The following is a 19,081-nucleotide window of genomic DNA, read 5'->3' on the forward strand; positions in this document are numbered from 1 at the left end:
CCTTAGAATTGATATAATGCCTCACCTACACAATTGTACTTAAAGGAAACCTGGCCATAAATGCTGACAAATCATATATTTTTCCTGAAAAATGTGTACTCCTGGTGACAAGGTTAATGACATTTGAGCAGCCTCTCACTCTGACCTGTCTTTCCACACATTCTAGCTTTAATGCACTTGCACGATTTCACCCTGCCCCCCCCCCCTCCAAGAAAAGTATGGGAAGGAAAGTGGCCTCCACCTCCAGTTATTTTCTACATGGTTGAATTCCCTGGTGCCAGGTTCAGTGCCTTCCTACAGAATGGAATGCATGAAATGTTCCATGTGCAAATCCCAAGAGGGATGGAACAGTTCATTTGCTAAAAGTTAGGGGGAAATCACAGCTAAATCACCGCCATACCATCTTCTGGACTTCTTGAAGAACATTTCGTTCTATATATTGTTATTTTTCTTACTATGAATTCAAAGTCTTTATGTTCAATTTTAGGAACTTTTCTAATGGAAGAAGGAACCACTCAATGTTTATTCTTGATAAGGCAAAACTTAAGTTTGGGCAACTTAAAGAAAGGTATCACTAAATATTCTATAAAACAAACAAAAAAATTAAACAATAAAAAATCCTTCCACAAAGAAAACTAGAAGACAGAGAAAAGATTTCTAGCCTAGGCTTCTCCTTGATATCTTAACTCTTCTATTTAATTCAGACTCTGAATTAATTTGGAGAGGCATATAAGATTATCACCTTGATGAGAAAAGAAATCTGGACTTGCAGATTTGCTTTCTTAAGAAAAAGATTAAACTACAGAAAAATATTTTAATAATCTTATCTGAAAAGATGTATCTTCAGGACAATCAAAATATATGCTAAATAGCTAAGTATTCTTAATCAATGATGAATATTGTTATTTATTCTCTTAATGTGAATTCTTTAAAATCTGTAATCTGAAACTTGATGGATCTTGCAGTATATATATATATATATTCTGCTCGATACATCAAGTTTATGTGTCATATAAATATATATATGACAAATTTGTGTGTTTGCTTCACTTTTGCTATATAATGCTTATCCAAAAACTCTTACCTTTCTGGAGATTGTGGAAACATTCAAACCAAATCTTTGAGCTCTTTCCTTTAATTTGTCCATATTTACCTAGAAAAGCAATAAAAAACAGGTATATTTATATAATTTTAAACATTTCAAAATTATAAATGCTGAAATTATGCCAGTATGGATAAATTTGTTGAAACATATAAAACATTACTTTTTGTACAGAAATTGCAATAATCTTTGAACATATTATGGAATTAACTTAAAATGGCATCCATAGAACCAGTAGCTTACTACAAATCACTTCTGAGAAAACTTTCAGGTATTATTTTAGCAGATCAATTAGTACCATTTATTTTTGTTTACAATAATGCATGGATGGGAAAAGTACAATCCACTATTTTCAACTCAATACTCTGTCTAGCACTCTTTGTGCATTTACCAATCAAGCTCCTTAACATGGAAGTACTGTAACTAAACTATCAAGAAGATGAAAACATTTTCAACATATTGCAGTATTATAGGCTTCGATCAGACGTTAATAATATATGGAAGAAAGAAGCCTTCACTCTAAATTTAAGATGAAATTTTCTATTTGTTTTTAAAGTATCGTAGGAAATAAATTTTTGCTACTAAGATAGATCATCCTTTTCTGTTAGCATAATCCTAATGGAAAGGCAGTATATTGTTGTTAGGCTTGACATCTCTGAAGTAGCTGCAAGGCTTAGCAATAGCAATCGCGCTTAGATTTAAATACCACTTCACAGTCCTCCCTAAGTGGTTTACAGAGTCAACATACCCAACAATCTGGGTCCTCATTTTACCAACCTCAGAAGGATGGAAGGCTAAGTCAATCCTGAGCTGGTGAGAATCGAACTGCCGACAATCAGCAGAACGCGCCTGCAGTACTGCACTCTAACCACTACGCCACCATGACTCTTAGGAATGTGAGCAGCAATATACACTTGGCAAACTGCCAAGATGGGGTAAAAGACAAAAGTTTCATGTTACCTACTGTTATAATCCTACAGATACCTTTGGAATGATAACTGCCACACAAAGACAGGTACAACATATTTCTGCTTTATTTTTTTTAGGATCACTTAAAACAATTGTCTTCCTTCAGTGTAAAACCCTATGTTTGCTTTAGTTACATGGGGCTCCCCTTGAGGAGCACCCGGAGGCTCCAGTTAGTTCAGAATACGGCTGCACGGGTGATAGAGGGAGCCCCTCGTGGCTACCATGTGACCCTCTCCTGCGCAGACTGCACTGGCCACCTGTGGCCTTCCGGGTGCGCTTCAAGGTTCTGGTAACTATCTTCAAAGCGCTCCATGGCATAGGGCCGGGTTATTTACGGGACCGCCTGCTGCTACCGAATACCTCTCACCGACCCGTGCGCTCTCACAGAGAGGGACTCCTCAGGGTGCCATCGGCTAGGCAGTGCCGGCTGGCGACGCCCAGGGGAAGGGCCTTCTCTGTGGGGGCTTCCACCCTCTGGAACGAACTTCCCCCAGGACTTTGTCAACTTCCTGACCTCCGAACCTTCCGCCGCGAGCTTAAAACACATCTATTTATCTGGACTAGATTTTAAAATTTAAATTGGTTTTAAATGGGTTTTATTACGTATATTGTTATTTTTAATTATTCGGCCATTTGTAATAAGTTTTTTTAACTGATGTTTTATTTTGTATTTATATGTATATTTTTTATCTGGCTGTGAACCGCCCTGAGTCCCTAGGGAGATAGGGCGGTATAAAAATACGAAGAAATAAATAAATAAATAAGTTCACAGATAGCCAGGAAGTGTGGCACAATGGTTAACGTATTGTGCTATGACTGGGGAGAAGTAGTTTCGAGTCCATTTTCACCTTACTTGCTAACTTTGGAACAATATTATCTCTCAGTCATACTATTTCAACAATTGCAGGGGGGGAAATCAGAAAAGGGTTTAATTTACATTTAGTCTTGAAGATGAAAGGTAGCGTATAAACCAAATGATCCATTGATAATAATGGATCATAGATATCACTGAATACTTTTCTGCCGTATTGACAATATTCATGTACACGACACTTTATAAAGTATCTTTAGCGAAACATTATATGGGAGGAGTCATGTTTCTTTGATGAAAGTTTCTACCCAAGGAACTTGCATTCTACAATCTGACAATAATGGAGACAAATACTGTATGCATAAATTTTATATTTATTTTGACTGGAAAGGAACACTAAGAGATTAAGACAAATGCTTTGCAGAACTGATCTGCAGAAGGAAGAAAGATGTTTAAAATCAGGAGGTGAGGAGGGATGTTTAGAAAAAAATACAAAAATAAGACTTTTGGGTAGTGAGGAAGGAACTGTTAGAAAATGAATGACACACCAAAATATATATCCTGTAACTAAAAAAAATACAATACAAGGTCCATGGTTTGATAATGGTTTTAGAGGATATTAATAAGACAGTGATTTAAAACAGGTGAAAACAGGTGAATACTGAGAGAAAATAATTATTTGAGCAACAGATTTTTAGAAATATAAACAAAATCAGTAAGTTGCAGAGGCACCTAAAATAGTGCTAAGTTGAGGACAATGTTATATTAAGTCCAACAGATTTGATTATCAGATTGAGTTAATAAATATTATAGTCTATGTCAAGTTGCTTTAATGACGTATCATTTAAAACCATGCCAACTAAACAAGAAAACAAAACAGCTACTTACTGGAGTCTTACTTTCTGTGCTCAGACCTGAAACAACAACAAAAAAACATTTTAAATTAATGGATCCAAAATGGCTTTCATTTGCTTAAGTAAATCAGAATCTATCACTTTTATTTAATTATACTGATATACTGAATGTTCAACCCTGGTTTTGCTAGAACTCAATATTAATACTTCAATCCCCTTAGATCAGGGGCGTCAAACTTGATTTCATTGAGGGCTGCATCAGATTGTGGTTGACTTTGGGGGTCCGGGTGGGCATGGCTGGGGTGGTTGCAGCCGGGTGGTCATGGCAAGCTCAATGTTGCTTGCATCGGGGGCAGGGTGGGCTTGTGGTAGCCCAGGTGTGGCTGGGGGATCCATTGTCTCCAGCACATGCCCCGGGAGCAGCAGCGCCCCCTCACTGACTCCACAGCAGCCCTGCAGATCTAAGGCTGACCATGTTCCAGCCCAGATAGCTGCCACCAAGTTTTAATTCAGTGCCTGGCCGACCTGGGATGGAGCTGAGGCGCTAGGGGCTGGGGTCCTTCTACTGTTTCCAGGGCAGCCTTGCGGGCCAGATCCACATCATGGGCCAGATCTGTCCCCCAGGCCTTGACACCCCTGCCTTAGATCATAAAAGTTTCTCTTCCTTTTCCCTGCCAGCCAGCCTAGGTTTGAGAGGCAACTACCCCTTAGGGCAAGTTAACATTATCAGATTCATTCCATATACAAATATGATCTGTCTTTCTCTATGTACAACTAGCTACAGCAAACCCCATAAAATTAATGTTACTAAATGTTTTTTATTTTTCTTCCATTCAATCCTGTCAATTCTTGGAGACTGCTTGGACAAGTCCCTGCAATTTTGTTGGTAGGGATTTTCAGAAATTGTTTCCCATTGCCTCCTTCCTAGGGCTGAGAGAAAGGCTTTGAGCTAAGACGGGACTAGAACTCATGGTCCACCCCACTGACCCTATTTCTAGCCTGATGCCTTCACCACTACAATAAAAAGGTGTACTTTCCAGCAGAAGGTTTTAGTGCTCAATCAATGGCTAAGTTTTATTTGAAATTTGGCTAATTCAATCTCCCCATTTCCTGACTCAATGATTACAGGCTGGTGATTTTAATGCCTGGATGGGATCTAGTGACATGGCTCTTCTAAAAAGGCATAATGCCAACTATTCTGTAATCAGGAAGAGTCTACCGAGATCCATAGACCTTTCCATTAGCATGGGAGGTGGGGGGGTGTGGAGACTGTTTTTGATAAAAATCAAATTTGTTTTATTCTTAGGGATGATTTTGAGAACAAGTTCACCTTTTGGGAATCTTGAGAAGTATCCGCTTTTGATTAGATGCATATATACCTCTTTAGCCAAGATTTTAGTGTACTTTTTCATTCAGGGAGTGATCACCTACGTCTTTTCATTTCTGTAGAAATTAAGCAGAGCCACTTGCAATATGTTAAACGTGTGGAAATTATCTCAATTTTTGCGATACTTTTTATTAGTTCTTCACAAAAGTAAGATGCTGGAACTACAAATGACAAAATAGAAGCAATGGTACACCTGTAATATCTGCAAGAAATGCCATTTGCCTGCAAGCAAGAATTGGTGGGACCACAAAATAGACAAAGTAATAGAACATGAAGAAGCTGAAGTGTTCTGCGACTTTAGAATTCAGACAAGCACCTGCCACATAACACCCCAGAATTAATAACTGTAGATAAGAAAGACAAAAAAAAGTCCAGATAATGGATGCGGCAGTACCTGGAGACAGCACAATAGAAAACAAAGAATGACAGAAAATTACAAAATACAAAGACCAGAAAATAGAAGAATGATTGAGGCATAAGAAAACAAAGATGGTACCAACTGTAATGGATACCTTGGGTGAAATCCCAAAGCATCTGGTGCACATCAACACTATTAGCATTGACCAAATCATCATCAATCAAATTGCAAAAGGCAGCTTTACTTAGAACAGCTTTCATCCTATGATGATACCTTTAACACCATCAAACAACATTTGCCTACTCTAACACGTCTTTTGGAAAGACTGGATATATAGATAAAAATGGCAAATCCAGTCTAAACATCTGGCTGACTGTGTGACAAACCATAACAATGACAAAATAACCATCAGTCAATTGCAAAAGGAAGCTTTACTCAGAATACCTTTTATTCTGCAAAGATACCTTTAATACCAACAAATAACATCTGCCTATCCTGGATCCTTGGGAAGGATTGAATAGGTGGATAAAAATGCCAAATCCAATTTGAACATCTGGCTGTGCAATGAACCCATAATAATAGTAAATATTTGGAGCACCACTTGAACACCGTTGGCATTGACAAAATCACCCCCCGTCAATTGCAAAAGGCAGCTTTACTTAGAACATCTTATATCCTGCAACAATATCTTGAACACTATCAAACAACATCTGCCTATCCCAGGTTCTTGGGAAAGACTCAATTGGTAGATAAAAATGCCAATTCCAGTTTAAACATCTGGCTGACTAGCAACCAACCGTAATAATATATATTTTAAATCTCATAGTCAATACCTTTAGTTGAAACTGTAGGCATACCAAACCTATGGAGAAGAAAATAGTCCTATTAGCAGCTGTAATGTTTAAGTTTGAAGCCACACACACAATAGACTAGTTTGAACAGCAGAACTGTGAATAATTTGAAAATAGAGCAAAGCCCTTCTTGGCATATAAAACAGGTCTTGGTCAGAAGAGTAAGAAAAAGTGAATCCAGGTTTCATCTTTACTATTTAAAATATCACTATTTGCCATCGCGTGCCAGAAGCGGGGGTAGTGGGGATGGGGGTGTCGCGCACAAGCACGCCCATAATTCTAAGCACCCCACCCCCGTGCATGCACATGCACCCACCCCACTCCTGGCACGCGATGGCACGGTGGGCCTGGTAGGCCCGTTTTTCTCTCTCCCCAGGCTCCAGAGCCTTTCTAGGAGCTTGGGGAGGCTGAAAACGGCTTTCCCCACCCCTCCGGAGGCCAGAAATGGCCCGTTTGCCAACTTCGGTGGGACCGGAAGGCCCGTTTTTTGCTCTCCCCAGCCTCCAGAGCCTTTCTAGGAGCCTGGAGAGGGTGAAAATGGCCTTCCTCACTCCCCCGGAGGCCCTCCAGAGGCCAGAAATGGCCCATTGGCCAATTTCTGGTGGGACCGGAAGGCCCGTTTTTTGCTCTCCCCAGCCTCCAGAGCCTTTCTAGGAGCCTGAGAAGGGCAAAAATGGTCTTCCCCACTCCCCCGGAGACCCTCTGGAGGTCGGAAATGGCCCATTTGTCAACTTCCGGTCCCACTAGAAAATAAAATTCTTTGTATATCTCAAAATCCAGGACATTTAAGATATATAATGCAAGTGGTGACAGAACAAGGTAAACTTTCAATACTAAATATTTGTTTCAATTTTAACTATTTTGCAATCTCTCATCTTTGGCACTGATAACAGCACAAATCGAAGTATAGAATATTATATAATCCACAAAAAAGATTTTTAGTAATTTAGGAATACTTTAACATTTGTTAAAAATTAAAGGTGCACTTCAGTACAGCATACTGTTCCTACATTTTAAAGTAATTTGGCTTTTTTAAAAAAGCTTTCTGCACTGAATAAGCAATAAGAGAAATACCTACTCTGTCTCATCTATGTATTAGATTATGTCTTCCATAATACTCTTCTGGACATCCCATTTTGTGTTTCATTTTTACTTAATTAATAAACCCATTTCTTAATTAGATGTGAAAGTCTGGCTCAAATTGATATCATTTCCAGATCACATGGCCAGTAATCAGTAACTGGAATTAAGAGCCCAGAATAACCAGACACTATAGACTCAAGCTCCCTACTCCTAATAAAAGGATCAGAACCAATAATTTCAAAAGTTGTTCATTGGAAAGGAAAATGTTATTTATGAGAAGTTTCAATATTACGCAGGCATCCTTTCAATATAATAGTTATCCCAGGGGTGAAATCTAAATTTTTTCCCTACCGGTTCTGTGGGCGTGGCTTAATTGGTGGGCATGGCTTGGTGGTCAGATGACTGGGTGGGCGTGGCCAATAACAATAAATAATAAAAATAATAAACAAAGTATACAAAACAATAAGAGGTACCAAAAACCAACTTCCACACTTTACACACACACAATACAACACAACGGACTCACACACAATGTAAAAGCAGCTGCACTTCACCCAAATGGTCCCTGCAACAAGCAGGAACCTCACACTTTACACACACACACAACACAACTGACTCACACACACACACACAAAATGCCACATACAGCTTTGTGAGATTTTGTGTGTTTGTGTAGGAGTGTAAGAGTGAAACACTACTGAAGCACATCAAATCTCAGAAAGCTGCAAATATTTTATTTTATTATTTTATTTATTTATTTTTTTAGATCAGAAGTCTCCAACCTTAGTAACTTTAAGGTTTGTGGACTTCAACTCCCAGAGTTCCTCAGCCAGCAAAGCAGGCAGATTGAGTTGCTCACGAGGAGATGGATTTTAGGCAGGCATAGTCAGTTGATTACAGTAGCTGAAGTAAAGCATGAAAGGAGCAGCAATTATAGGTAAGTGAGGAGGGGGCACTGGGTTGGCATGGGTGGGGGCTCTTGTAAGTGGGGACTGTTAAAAAATGATTTTAAAAGCCTGTGAGGATCAGGAAACTCATCTGGGATCGCCAGAGGAACAAAAGATTTTAAAAGCTCCTCTGATTATCTCAGCTGAAGTTCCCTCATAGCAGCCCAGAACTTCTTAAAATAATTGTTTTAACAAGCTGTTCGGCTGAAGAGCTTGTGGAATACATGTTTTTAAAGGTTCTGGTGATGAGGAACTCATCTGGGATCGCCAGAGGAGATTTTTAAAACATTTTTTTTCCAACCTCTTCGGCTGAAGAGGTTGTTAAAAAAAAGAGTTTAAAGGCTCTGCTGATCTCAGCTGAGCCGCAGGATCCTCAAAGGCTTTTTTTTTTACTTTTAAAGGCATGTTTTCGGCTAAAGAAAAACTGCTTTTAAAAGTAAAAAAACCCAAAAACCTCTACTGATGGTACGGCTCAGCAGAGGCAGGGGGCGGGGCCAGGGATTTTTGCTACCGGTCCTCCGAACCACCCGCCACAATTGCTACCGGATCGGGCGAGCCGGTCCGAACCAGGAGCATTTCACCCGAGTTATCCACAATTCAAATTCCAGAAGTTCTTAGTTGAAGTTGCCCCAATTAAAAGGGTAATAGTTAGAGGATGCACCAAGAATACACTTCTATTTATATGACTAAACAGCTGTAGAGAACAATAATAATCAAATATACCCTTACCGAGCTGCTCGTGCAGCTTTCTTACTTTCCAAGCTCACAGGAACATTGAATCTCTCTGCTCGCTTCTGCATTCTCTAAGATTAAAAATAAAATACACACAATCTAACATAGCCAACACAGAAATGCATTTAATTTTGTTATTTATTTAGTGCATTTTTGTACATTTCAAATTTTCATTACTAGTGCTGTCTTGGCTATTCTGAGTTTTGGAAAACAAGATGTATTAGAAGCAGTAAAGGAGGATGTACTATTTATATACATTTTTCTGAAAGGATTAATTTTATTCAACTATGATATCACCACACCTACCTGGGCTTAGATATTAAGTTAACCAAATTGAAAAGTAATTAAATGATGAATGACTGCAGAAAATTCCTGGCTTGGCCCAATTCAAACAGGTCATCTCCTACATGTTTACAGCAAGAAAGACAACACTAGAAGATAACAGGCAAGAAGCAAATCCAAAGTAGATGCCAGGAAGGGTGAGGTTTGCCCTTTGAAAATATAAATACAATTCCTCTCTTTTTGCTTTGAAAGAATGGTCAGCAGATTCTAACAGTGATGAAGCCTAACTGTTTCAGAAAGGGAATGTTGCACTTAGTTGAATGTTTGTTCTATGTGTGCTGCATGAGAGTCTAAGTAATGGGTGTTAACTTTGTCTGATTGGCCAGAGACGAGTTGGAATTTGTTTAGCCACGCCTCTTCCTCCCGGTTGAGCTCCAGTTTGTTAACGCAGGTCTGGATCTGGAGAGGACGTAACCTGTAATGAAACACATTCGTCCCTGGACCCTGAACTCAAAAGGTACTAGGAAGGGGTTGGACTCTCAGGCAGCGCACATAGAACAAACGTTCAGGTAAGTGCAACGTTCTTTCTCCTGTGCGCTGCTTAAAGAGTCCAAGCAATGGGATATACCCAAGCTAATTATCCCTAGGGCGGGAGACGGAGGCATCCAGAGTCCCCTTGACTGGAAGAACCTGTTGTAGAACCCTTCTCCCAAGGCCACCTCAGCTGAGGCAAACTTGCCCAATTTGTAATTCCTGATGAAGGGCAAGGGCGAGATCCAGTTGGCCACCCTACATTTATTTATTTATTTATTTGATTTTTATACCGCCCTTCTCCCGAAGGACTCAGGGCGGTGTATAGGCAAAAATAAAACAGGTAATACAATGTACAATTTAAAATGCAAATTAAAAAACTTATTTTAAAACTAGCCTGAAAAGTTAAAATATATAAAAAAACTAAAATCCCATTTAAAATTAATTAATAGAAAAATTTAAAATTGATAAAATTCAATTCAAGCCAGCCCCGCGCGAATGAAAAGATGTGTCTTCAGTTCGCGACGGAATGTCCGAAGGTCAGGTATTTGGCGTAAACCCGGGGAAGCCTGCTCCAGAGTGTGGGAGCCCCACAGAGAAGGCCTTCCTGGGGCCCGCCAGCCGACATTGTTTGGCGGACGGCACCCTGAGAAGTCCCTCTCTATGAGAGCGTACGGGTCGGTGGGAGGCATGTGGTAACAGCAGGCGGTCCCGTAAGTACCCAGGCCCTAAGCCATGGAGCGCTTTAAAGGTCGTAACCAAAACCTTAAAGTGCACTCGAAAGGCCACAGGCAGCCAGTGCAGTCTGCGCAGGAGCGGTGTTACGTGGGAGCTACGAGTAGCTCCCTCTATCACCCGCGCAGCTGCATTCTGGACTAACTGAAGCCTCCGAGTGCACTTCAAGGGGAGCCCCATGTAGAGAGCATTACAATAATCCAAGCGAGAGGTAACGAGCGCATGAGTGACTGTGCACAAGGCATCCCGATCAAGGAAGGACTGGGTTAGTGTTTTAATGGGTTTTAATGGGTTTTTAGCTCTAAATTTTAATCCTGGCCAATTTTAATAAGTTTTTTAATTGTATTTTAATTTGTATTTATTGTATTGTATTTTTACCTGGCTGTGAACCGCCCTGAGTCCTTCGGGAGAAGGGCGGTATACAAATTTAAATAATAAATAAATAAATAATAAGGGGCGCAACTGCCGAACCAGGCGAACCTGGTGGAAGGCCCTCCTGGAGACGGCCGTCAAATGATCTTCAAACGACAGCCGTTCATCCAGGAGGACACCTAAGTTGCGCACCCTATCCTTTGGGGCCAGTAACTCGCCTCCAACAGTCAGCTGCGGCTGCAGCTGACTGAATCGGGATGCCGGCATCCACAGCCACTCCGTCTTGGAGGGATTGAGCTTGAGCCTGTTTCTCCCCATCCAGACCCGTACGGCTTCCAAACACCGGGACAGCACTTCAACAACTTCATTGGGGTGGCCCGGGGTGGAAAAGTACAGCTGGGTGTCATCCGCATACTGCTGGTATCTCACCCCAAAGCCACTGATGATCTCACCCAACGGCTTCATGTAGATGTTGAACAGAAGGGGCGAGAGAATCGACTCCTGCGGCACCCCACAAGTGAGGCACCTCGCGGTCGACCTCTGCCCCCCTGTCAACACCGTCTGCGACCGGTCGGAGAGATAGGAGGAGAACCACCGATACATGGTGCCTCCCACTCCCAATCCCCCCAACCGGCGCAGCAAGATACCATGGTCGATGGTATCAAAAGCCGCTGAGAGGTCTAATAGGACCAGGGCAGAGGAATAACCCCTGTCCCTGGCCCTCCAGAGATCATCCACCAATGCGACCAAAGCTGTCTCCGTGCTGTATCCGGGTCGGAAGCCGGACTGGAACGGGTCTAGATAGACATCTTCATCCAGGTATTGGGGTAGCTGTCGCGCCACAGCACTCTCTACAACCTTCGCAACAAAGCGAAGGTTGGAGACTGGACGATAATTACCCAAAATAGCTGGGTCCAGGGAGGGCTTCTTGAGGAGGGGTCTCACCACTGCCTCTTTCAAGGCAGCAGGGAAAACCCCTTCGAACAAAGAAGCGTTGATAATCCTCTGGAGCCAGCCTCGTGTCACCTCCTGAGTGGCTAGTACCAGCCAGGAAGGGCACGGGTCCAGTAAACATGTCGTGGCGTGGAACCTCCCCAACAACCTGTCCATGTCCTCGGGAGCCACAGGGTCACACTCATCCCAAACAGACTCGACAAGACGTGCCTCCTCTCCCTCGCTTGGATCATCCCAATTTCGGTCCAGACCGTCCCGGAGCTGAGCGATTTTATCGTATAGATAACCACTAAACTCCTCGGCTCGTCCCTGCAAGGGTCATCCCGCACCTCCTGATGAAGGAGGGAGCGGGTCACCCGAAACAGGGCGGCCGGGCGGTTATCTGCCGACGCAATGAGGGTGGAGGCGTAAGAACGCCTCACCTCCCTCATTGCCACTAGGTAGGTCCTAGAATAGGACCTAACTAGTGTCCGATCAGCTTCGGAGCGACTGGACCTCCAGGTGCTCTCTAGGCGTCTTCTCCGGCGTTTCATCTCCCTCAGCTCCTCGGAGAACCAAGGGGCCGGACGAGATCTGCGCCGGGTCAGAGGCCGCAAAGGCGCGACACGGTCCAAGGCCCCAGCCGCGGCCTGTTCCCAGGCCACGACTAGTTCCTCAGTCGTGCCGTGGGCCAGATCCTCAGGGAATGGCCCAAGCTCCGTCAGGAACCTCTCGGGGTCCATCAGGCGCCTGGGACGGAACCAACATATAGGTTCCGTCTCCCTGTGATGGTGAGTGGCGGTACGGAAGTCTAGGCGAAGGAGAAAATGATCGGACCATGACATTGGTTCTGTTACTAAATCATCTAATTCCAGATCATTTAACCACTGTCCAGAGATATAAATCAGATCCAGCGTGCCTCCCCCCATGTGCGTAGGGCCATCATTTACTCGAATCAAGTCCAAGGCCGTCATGGAGGCCTGGAACTCCCGAGCTGCCGTCGATAACAAGCCAGCTGATGGCAGGTTGAAATCCCCCATGACTATAAGTCTGGGGGGTCTCAACCGCCACAGTGGCAAGTACCTCCAACAGCTCAGGCAGGGCTGTGGTCATGCAACAAGGAGCCAGGTACGCGATCAACAAGCCCAACTGATTCCTATGGCCCCACCGCACATAGAGGGATTCACAGCCGGCAATCTGAGGAACAGTGGCCTCCCTCGGCTCTAGATCTTCCTTAATGACAACCGCCACCCCCCCACCCCTACCTTGGGCCCTCGGCTGATGAAATGCTCGGAAACCTGGAGGGCACAGTTCAACAAGGGGAACCCCCCCCTCTGGGCCCAACCAGGTCTCCGTAATGCCCATAAGGTCCGCGGACTCCCCCTGAATAAGATCGCAAATCAGGGGAGCTTTATTAACCACGGACCGGGCATTACATAACATCAGCCGAAGATCCAAGCTCTGAGGATCATGGCCGCCCGAGGAACAGGTAGGGACTGGGGGGCTGGAGCACGTGATCGCTTTCAGACATCGAACACGTGCTCCCAACTCTCGATACGGGCCCCCCCCCCCGCCATATCTGCCTCTCCCATATTTCCAGGATAGAGGCTTGAGAAGCCCAGGCTGCCATAGTGGTTGCGCTCCTTGTCGAGTGCACTGAAATGCGGCCTGGTAGTGGCTTGGCTTGATGTTTGTAGGCCAAAGCTATACACGCCTTGAGCCAGCGACCAATGGTGGACAGTCATCTTCCTGCCCACAAACCTGGGTTGAAAGGAAACAATGATTCTGTCCACCTGAACGACACTGTCCTGTTGATGTATTTGTACAGGGCCTTGCGAACATCTAAGGAATGCCACCTTCGTTCTCTGGGATGCCTGGGATTCGGATAAAAATCAGGTAAGATGATTTCCTGGGCCCTGTGGATTTTTGGCATGAACGTTGGATCCAGGCGGAGAATAACTTTGTCCGGCTGAAAGAGGCACAAGTCTTTTCTCACAGAGAAGGCTGCCAGTTCATAAATTCTCCTAGAGGATGTTATAGCTTTGAGAAAGGCGACCTTAAAGATCAGAAGTTTGAGACTGGCGGACCCTAATGGCTCGAACGGTGGAGCAGTAAGTACCTGTAACACTAGTGACAGATCCCAGGAGGGATATCTGTGTACTGGTGGAGATCGTAAATTGGATGCTCCTTTTAAGAAGCTATGTACCCTGGGATGTTGAGAGGGTTATAGCCCCATCGCAGGTCAGGATAGTTGCCAAGGCAACTACCTGTCTGCAGAGAGTGTTTGTGGCCAATCCTTTATCTAGCCCCTCCTGAAGGAAGTCAAAAATATATGGGACAGATACTGATGTTGGCGCAAGTCCTTTCCTGGTGCACCATCTGGAAAAGGAGGCCCATGTGGCCTCGTATATGCGGTTTGTCGACAGGGGTTGAGAAGCTAGGATGGTAAAGATTACTTTCCTGGAGAATCGGCCCCTCTTTAGGATCTCCCTTTCAAGTGTCAGATGGCCAGTTGGAGCCACTGAGGCTCCAGGTGGATAATTGCCCCCTGGCAGAGGGAGAGCCTGTCTGAAGGGATCCTTCAGGGACGAGAGACCGATAGGTTCACGAGGTCTGCGAACCAGGCCCGCCTCGGTTAATGAGGAACTACACGTAGGACTTCTGCTTTCTCCTCTAGGATCTTCCTGATAACCCTCGGTATTAGAGGAGTCGGAGGGAAAGCATATAATAGAGCCTGAGGCCACAGGCTGTGGAGGGCGTTGGTTCCCTCGGCCCCTGGAGTCTGAAACCTGGACTAAAATCTTGGTAGTTGTTGTGTTCGCTGGACTGGCAAAGAGGTCTACCTGATGTTGACTGAATTTGGTTGTCAATTGAAGGAAAAGATCTGGATGCAGTTGCCATTCAGCCTGATCAATGGTTGTCCAGCCAGTCCACCTGGGTGTTGAAAACCACAGAGATGTGTTCTGCCTGCAGGGAAAGCAGATGTTTCTCCGCCTATGTGACTATCTCCGCTGCCTGGCGCATCAGTGCCCTGGAGCGTGTGCACCTTCATTGTGACATTGTCCATCAACAACTTCTGATGACCATCAACCCTGGCCCATTTGGGATTGCAGGTGAGCGCCCCAGCCGAAGAGGCTGATGTCTGTGGTCAGAAATAGGCGGGAGGGTTCTTTGAAGGAGACTCCCTTCTCCATGGCTGCTGATGTCCATTACTCCAGGGATTTGAGAACCTTTAGGGGAACCATGATCCATATGGTGGCATTGCTGCGATCGGCTCTTTGGCTTGGTAATAGAAGCCACAGAAGAGGTCGGGAATGCAATCTTGCCCAAGGCACTATCACCAAACAGGAAATCATTTTGCCTAATAATTGGAAAAGAGTCGCATCAGGCACCCTCTTGAGGGTTTTCACCTTTTTACTGTGGTACATATGCTGGATAGACATTCTCGGGAGAGGAAGACCTCACAGATCTGCGTATTGATCCTTGCTCCCAGATGGACCAGATTGGTGGAGAGTGTCGTGTGGCTCTTCTCCAGATTCACGGAAAAACCGTGTTCTTGGAGAGTCTGGACCATGATTTGGAGATCCAGTCTGGCCTGTTGTGGGGACGAGGACTGTGCCAAAAGGTTGTCTAAGTAACATTGTATTCTGAAAGGTCTCACTCTTAGGTTAGCAGCCCCCACATCCAGCAGTCTGGTGAATATCCTGGAGGCGGAAGAGAGCCCAAAGGGCAGGGCTTTGTATTGGAAGTGGGCCCCTGCATAGCAGAACCTGAGGAACCTCCTGTAAGATGGCCTGATGGGAACATGGAGGTAAGCTTCCTGTATATCTATAGATGTTAAGAGATCTCCCTGTCTGATGCAACCCAAAATGGTGTGCAGGGAATGCATTTTGAAGCGACAGTACTTTATATGTATATTCAGCTTCTTCAGATCGAGGATGGCTTTGCTTCTGCCTGAATTCTTTTGAACCAAGAAAAGAATCGAATAAAAGCCAAGACCCTGATGTTGTGATGGTACCGGTTCTATGGCCTGAATGGCCAGTAGATGTCGGATTTCAGCTTCCATCAGAGATCTCTTGGTGGTGTCCCATGACATTGAGCATTGGATGAATCACCTTGGGGGTTTGGAACAGAACTCTAGGGCGAGTCCGAGTGAAATGGTTTGCAAGGCCCAGGTGTCGGTGGTTGTGCTCTGCCATCAGCTGTTGAATCTCCCCAGATGCCCGCCAATGGGACTCGTGTCGAAACAGTCACTTGGTCTGACGGTAAGGCTGGTAGCCGGCCCCCTGAAAGGGGCGTCTGGCCTGTGGTTGTCTGGGGCAGTCCTGAAAGGGCTGCCTGTCTTGTGACTGATCCATACCCAAGGGATAGGATCTTTGGTAGGTCGGAACCTGGAAACCGGTGTCAGGTATCCAAAAGGGCTGTCTGCGATAGGGAAAGGTGGACCTTCTATCTGCCCTTTGATAGATGTGAGGATCTTCCTCTTGTCCTTGCCTTCCACTAAAATAGGGGCTAAGGCCTCCTCAAAAAGAGCCTCCTTTAAAGGGTGCTGCTGCCAGCCTCCATTTTGTTTTCATGTCGGCTTGCCAATGCCTCAGCCATAAAAGTCACCTGGAGGTGACATTGGACGCAAGGGCCCACGAAGCAAACTTTGCAGTGATCAGCTTATTTATATCCTGATGCAAGCGAGTGTCATCTGGGGATGCACGGACTGCATTTGGCAGAACAAGATTAAGGACATCCTGGTGAAGAAGGACTCTGCGGTGGCAGATCGGATAGCCCAGGCGGCCACTTGGTGGGTCTTATGAGCAGAGAGTTCTGCCCTCCTGTCCTCGGTTTTCAAACCCTCAGGGAGGATGTTGGAAGAAACCAAGTTGGCCATTGAAGTGTCTACGGTTGGGAATTTTAAGAGCTCCTCAAGTTCCTGTTCCATTGTGTACATTTTCCTATCCATGCCACTGGGAGCAGAAATGTTCCCAGGCTAATTCCACTGCCTCTGTATGACGTTGACAAAGAGCTTAGGCGATGGAATGGCCTCTTGCTCTGTGACGGGTTCAGTGAAAAGTAAAGAAGTGGGATCTTGAGGGTCTGTGGATCCCTGAGAATGCCCAATAAGCGCCCCCATGTTGGCTGTTGTCTTAGCTTTGAATAATAAGGTTTTAAATAGATAGTGACGAAAAAGCCCAGTGGCCACAGGTTTGTCCGGGATAACTCCCTCATCCTTGGAAAGATTATAGTCTGCCATATCTTCTTGTCCCATAAATGACATGTTGCTATGATGAGAAGGTAAAGGAGACTGAGGGTCTTGATCATTTTCCCTATCAAGGTGACCCAGTGGGTAAAAAGCTGGGCTCGGCAGACGGCAATGGAGCCAAAATACCCTTTTGAGTAAGGGCAGCATCAATATCCTTTGAGATAGTTTGTTCAATCATGTCACATATTTCCTGTGACATTACAAGCCACTGCCCTTCATCGGCCGGAGCCCCACCGCAGTAGGGGTGAAAGTGGCAGAAGCACAAGAAGGCGATGTGGCGATGGGAGGTCAGGGTTGATTGCCTCAGAATGAAGATCAATGCCTTCAGTATGAAGCTCCTGCCTCCCAATTGAGATGTTGGGAGACTAGTCCAACTGGTCCATCTGATGGACCTGAGGCAGGTCAACTATATCTAAATTAGCACAGTTCTCCCCACTGTTGTCTGAAATGGCTGTTTCCCTGTTAGTCTCCACCATTTTTTGAGCCTTGGCAAAGTGCTTCTCTAATGCCCTTTGCCTTCTCTTGGCATCTTTATCCAATGCTGAGGAAATGGACCTTGAAGCAGAGGTTTTGGACTTGGTGGAAGGTCCTTTGGATGTGGCTCTCCCTCTTTTGGGGGCCGGAGCCTCCAAGGCCTGATGTCTGGGGGAAGAGGAGGTGGGGTGCTGGATTGGGACTGACTGCGAGCCGCCATTTTGAAATGCTGAGCAGGCCTTATGCTGGGGCCAGTATGAGGCCTGAGGCAGAGTATAATCTGACTGAGGCCTCCCTCTTGCTCCCCAATATAGCTCTCTCCAAGAGTGAGCTCTTCCGATATAATTATTGGCTTAGGGGTTCAGAATGCGCCAAGCCAACAAAAACAGTTTGTGAGCACCTGTAACAACTGTGGTAGGGCATCATAAAATGGCGTGAAGCCGATACCACAGCTTCAATGGAGCAGAACTAATCCACAGTATGCCCAAGAGAGAGTAATGTGAATTTGGCGAAATGGATACGATTTTCTCTGATCCCTTGCAAGCGCTAAACCGACACCACGGTTTATTGCGCATTAATCCAGCCGTCAACTCACGCAGAACGAAACCTTGGTCTGTGGAGGATGGTGCTGAATCTGCCGGAGAAGCCTCCACCACATATTCCTGCGGCTCAGCTGAGTGGTGCTCAGTCAGGCAAGAGCAGACAAGCTGCTGTCGCCGCTGAAGAGAAATTTGTTGTTTGCTGCTGCTGTTTCTCTGTAGAATGTGATGTTTTAGCAAAGTCCAAGCAATGGAGATAACTGATTTTAAGTCTCTCTAGGCCAGGGCTGGGCAACTATGGCCCCTTTATGACCTATGGACTTCAACTCCCAGAATTCCTGAGCCAGCATGCTGGCTCAGGAATTCTGGGAGTTGAAGTCCATAGGTCATAAAGGGGCCATAGTTGCCCAGCCCTGCTCTAGGCTGACTGAGTTAACAAACTGGAGCTCAACCAGGAGGAAGAGGCGTGGCTAAACAAATTCCAACTCAGTCTCTGAGCAATCAGACAAAGTATAAATATGGAAAGGTATCAGGATTTAAAATAAATCAGAATAAAACAAAAGTGATAATCAAAAATATGTCTATACAACAGAAACAAAAACTAGAGGAAATGACAGGATTTGAGGTAGTAAAAAAGGTTAAATACTTAGGGGTTTATATTAGCTCATCGAACAAGAAACTTTATAAGAATAATTATGACTTGCTATGGCAAAAAGTTCAGAATGATATGAGTGTTTGGAAAAAATTGCAGTTATCGCTATTGGGAAGGATTGTGGCTATTAAAATGAATGTGTTACCTAGATTTTTGTTTCTGTTCCAGATGATACCAATAATTAAAAAGGATAAAAATTTGGAAGATTGGCAGAT

General features: G+C 44.6%; 1 protein-coding gene across 2 annotated transcripts in view; it reads right to left on the bottom strand.

Moving 5' to 3' along the window:
- The window catches only part of SARNP (SAP domain containing ribonucleoprotein), a 123,427-nt gene that overhangs the window by 83,366 nt on the left and 20,980 nt on the right, over window positions 1-19,081 (bottom strand). For both annotated transcript variants that reach the window (XM_058174098.1, XM_058174097.1), the window contains exons 6-9: window positions 9,092-9,165; window positions 6,315-6,343; window positions 3,771-3,796; window positions 1,085-1,153 (exon numbers count right to left, since the gene is read on the bottom strand). In XM_058174098.1, coding sequence (XP_058030081.1) covers window positions 1,085-1,153; window positions 3,771-3,796; window positions 6,315-6,343; window positions 9,092-9,165 — 198 coding nt within the window. The remainder of the gene's footprint in view (window positions 1-1,084; window positions 1,154-3,770; window positions 3,797-6,314; window positions 6,344-9,091; window positions 9,166-19,081) is intronic.

Source organism: Ahaetulla prasina, chromosome 2 (assembly GCF_028640845.1).
Source record: "Ahaetulla prasina isolate Xishuangbanna chromosome 2, ASM2864084v1, whole genome shotgun sequence".
Lineage (NCBI taxonomy): Eukaryota > Metazoa > Chordata > Lepidosauria > Squamata > Colubridae > Ahaetulla > Ahaetulla prasina.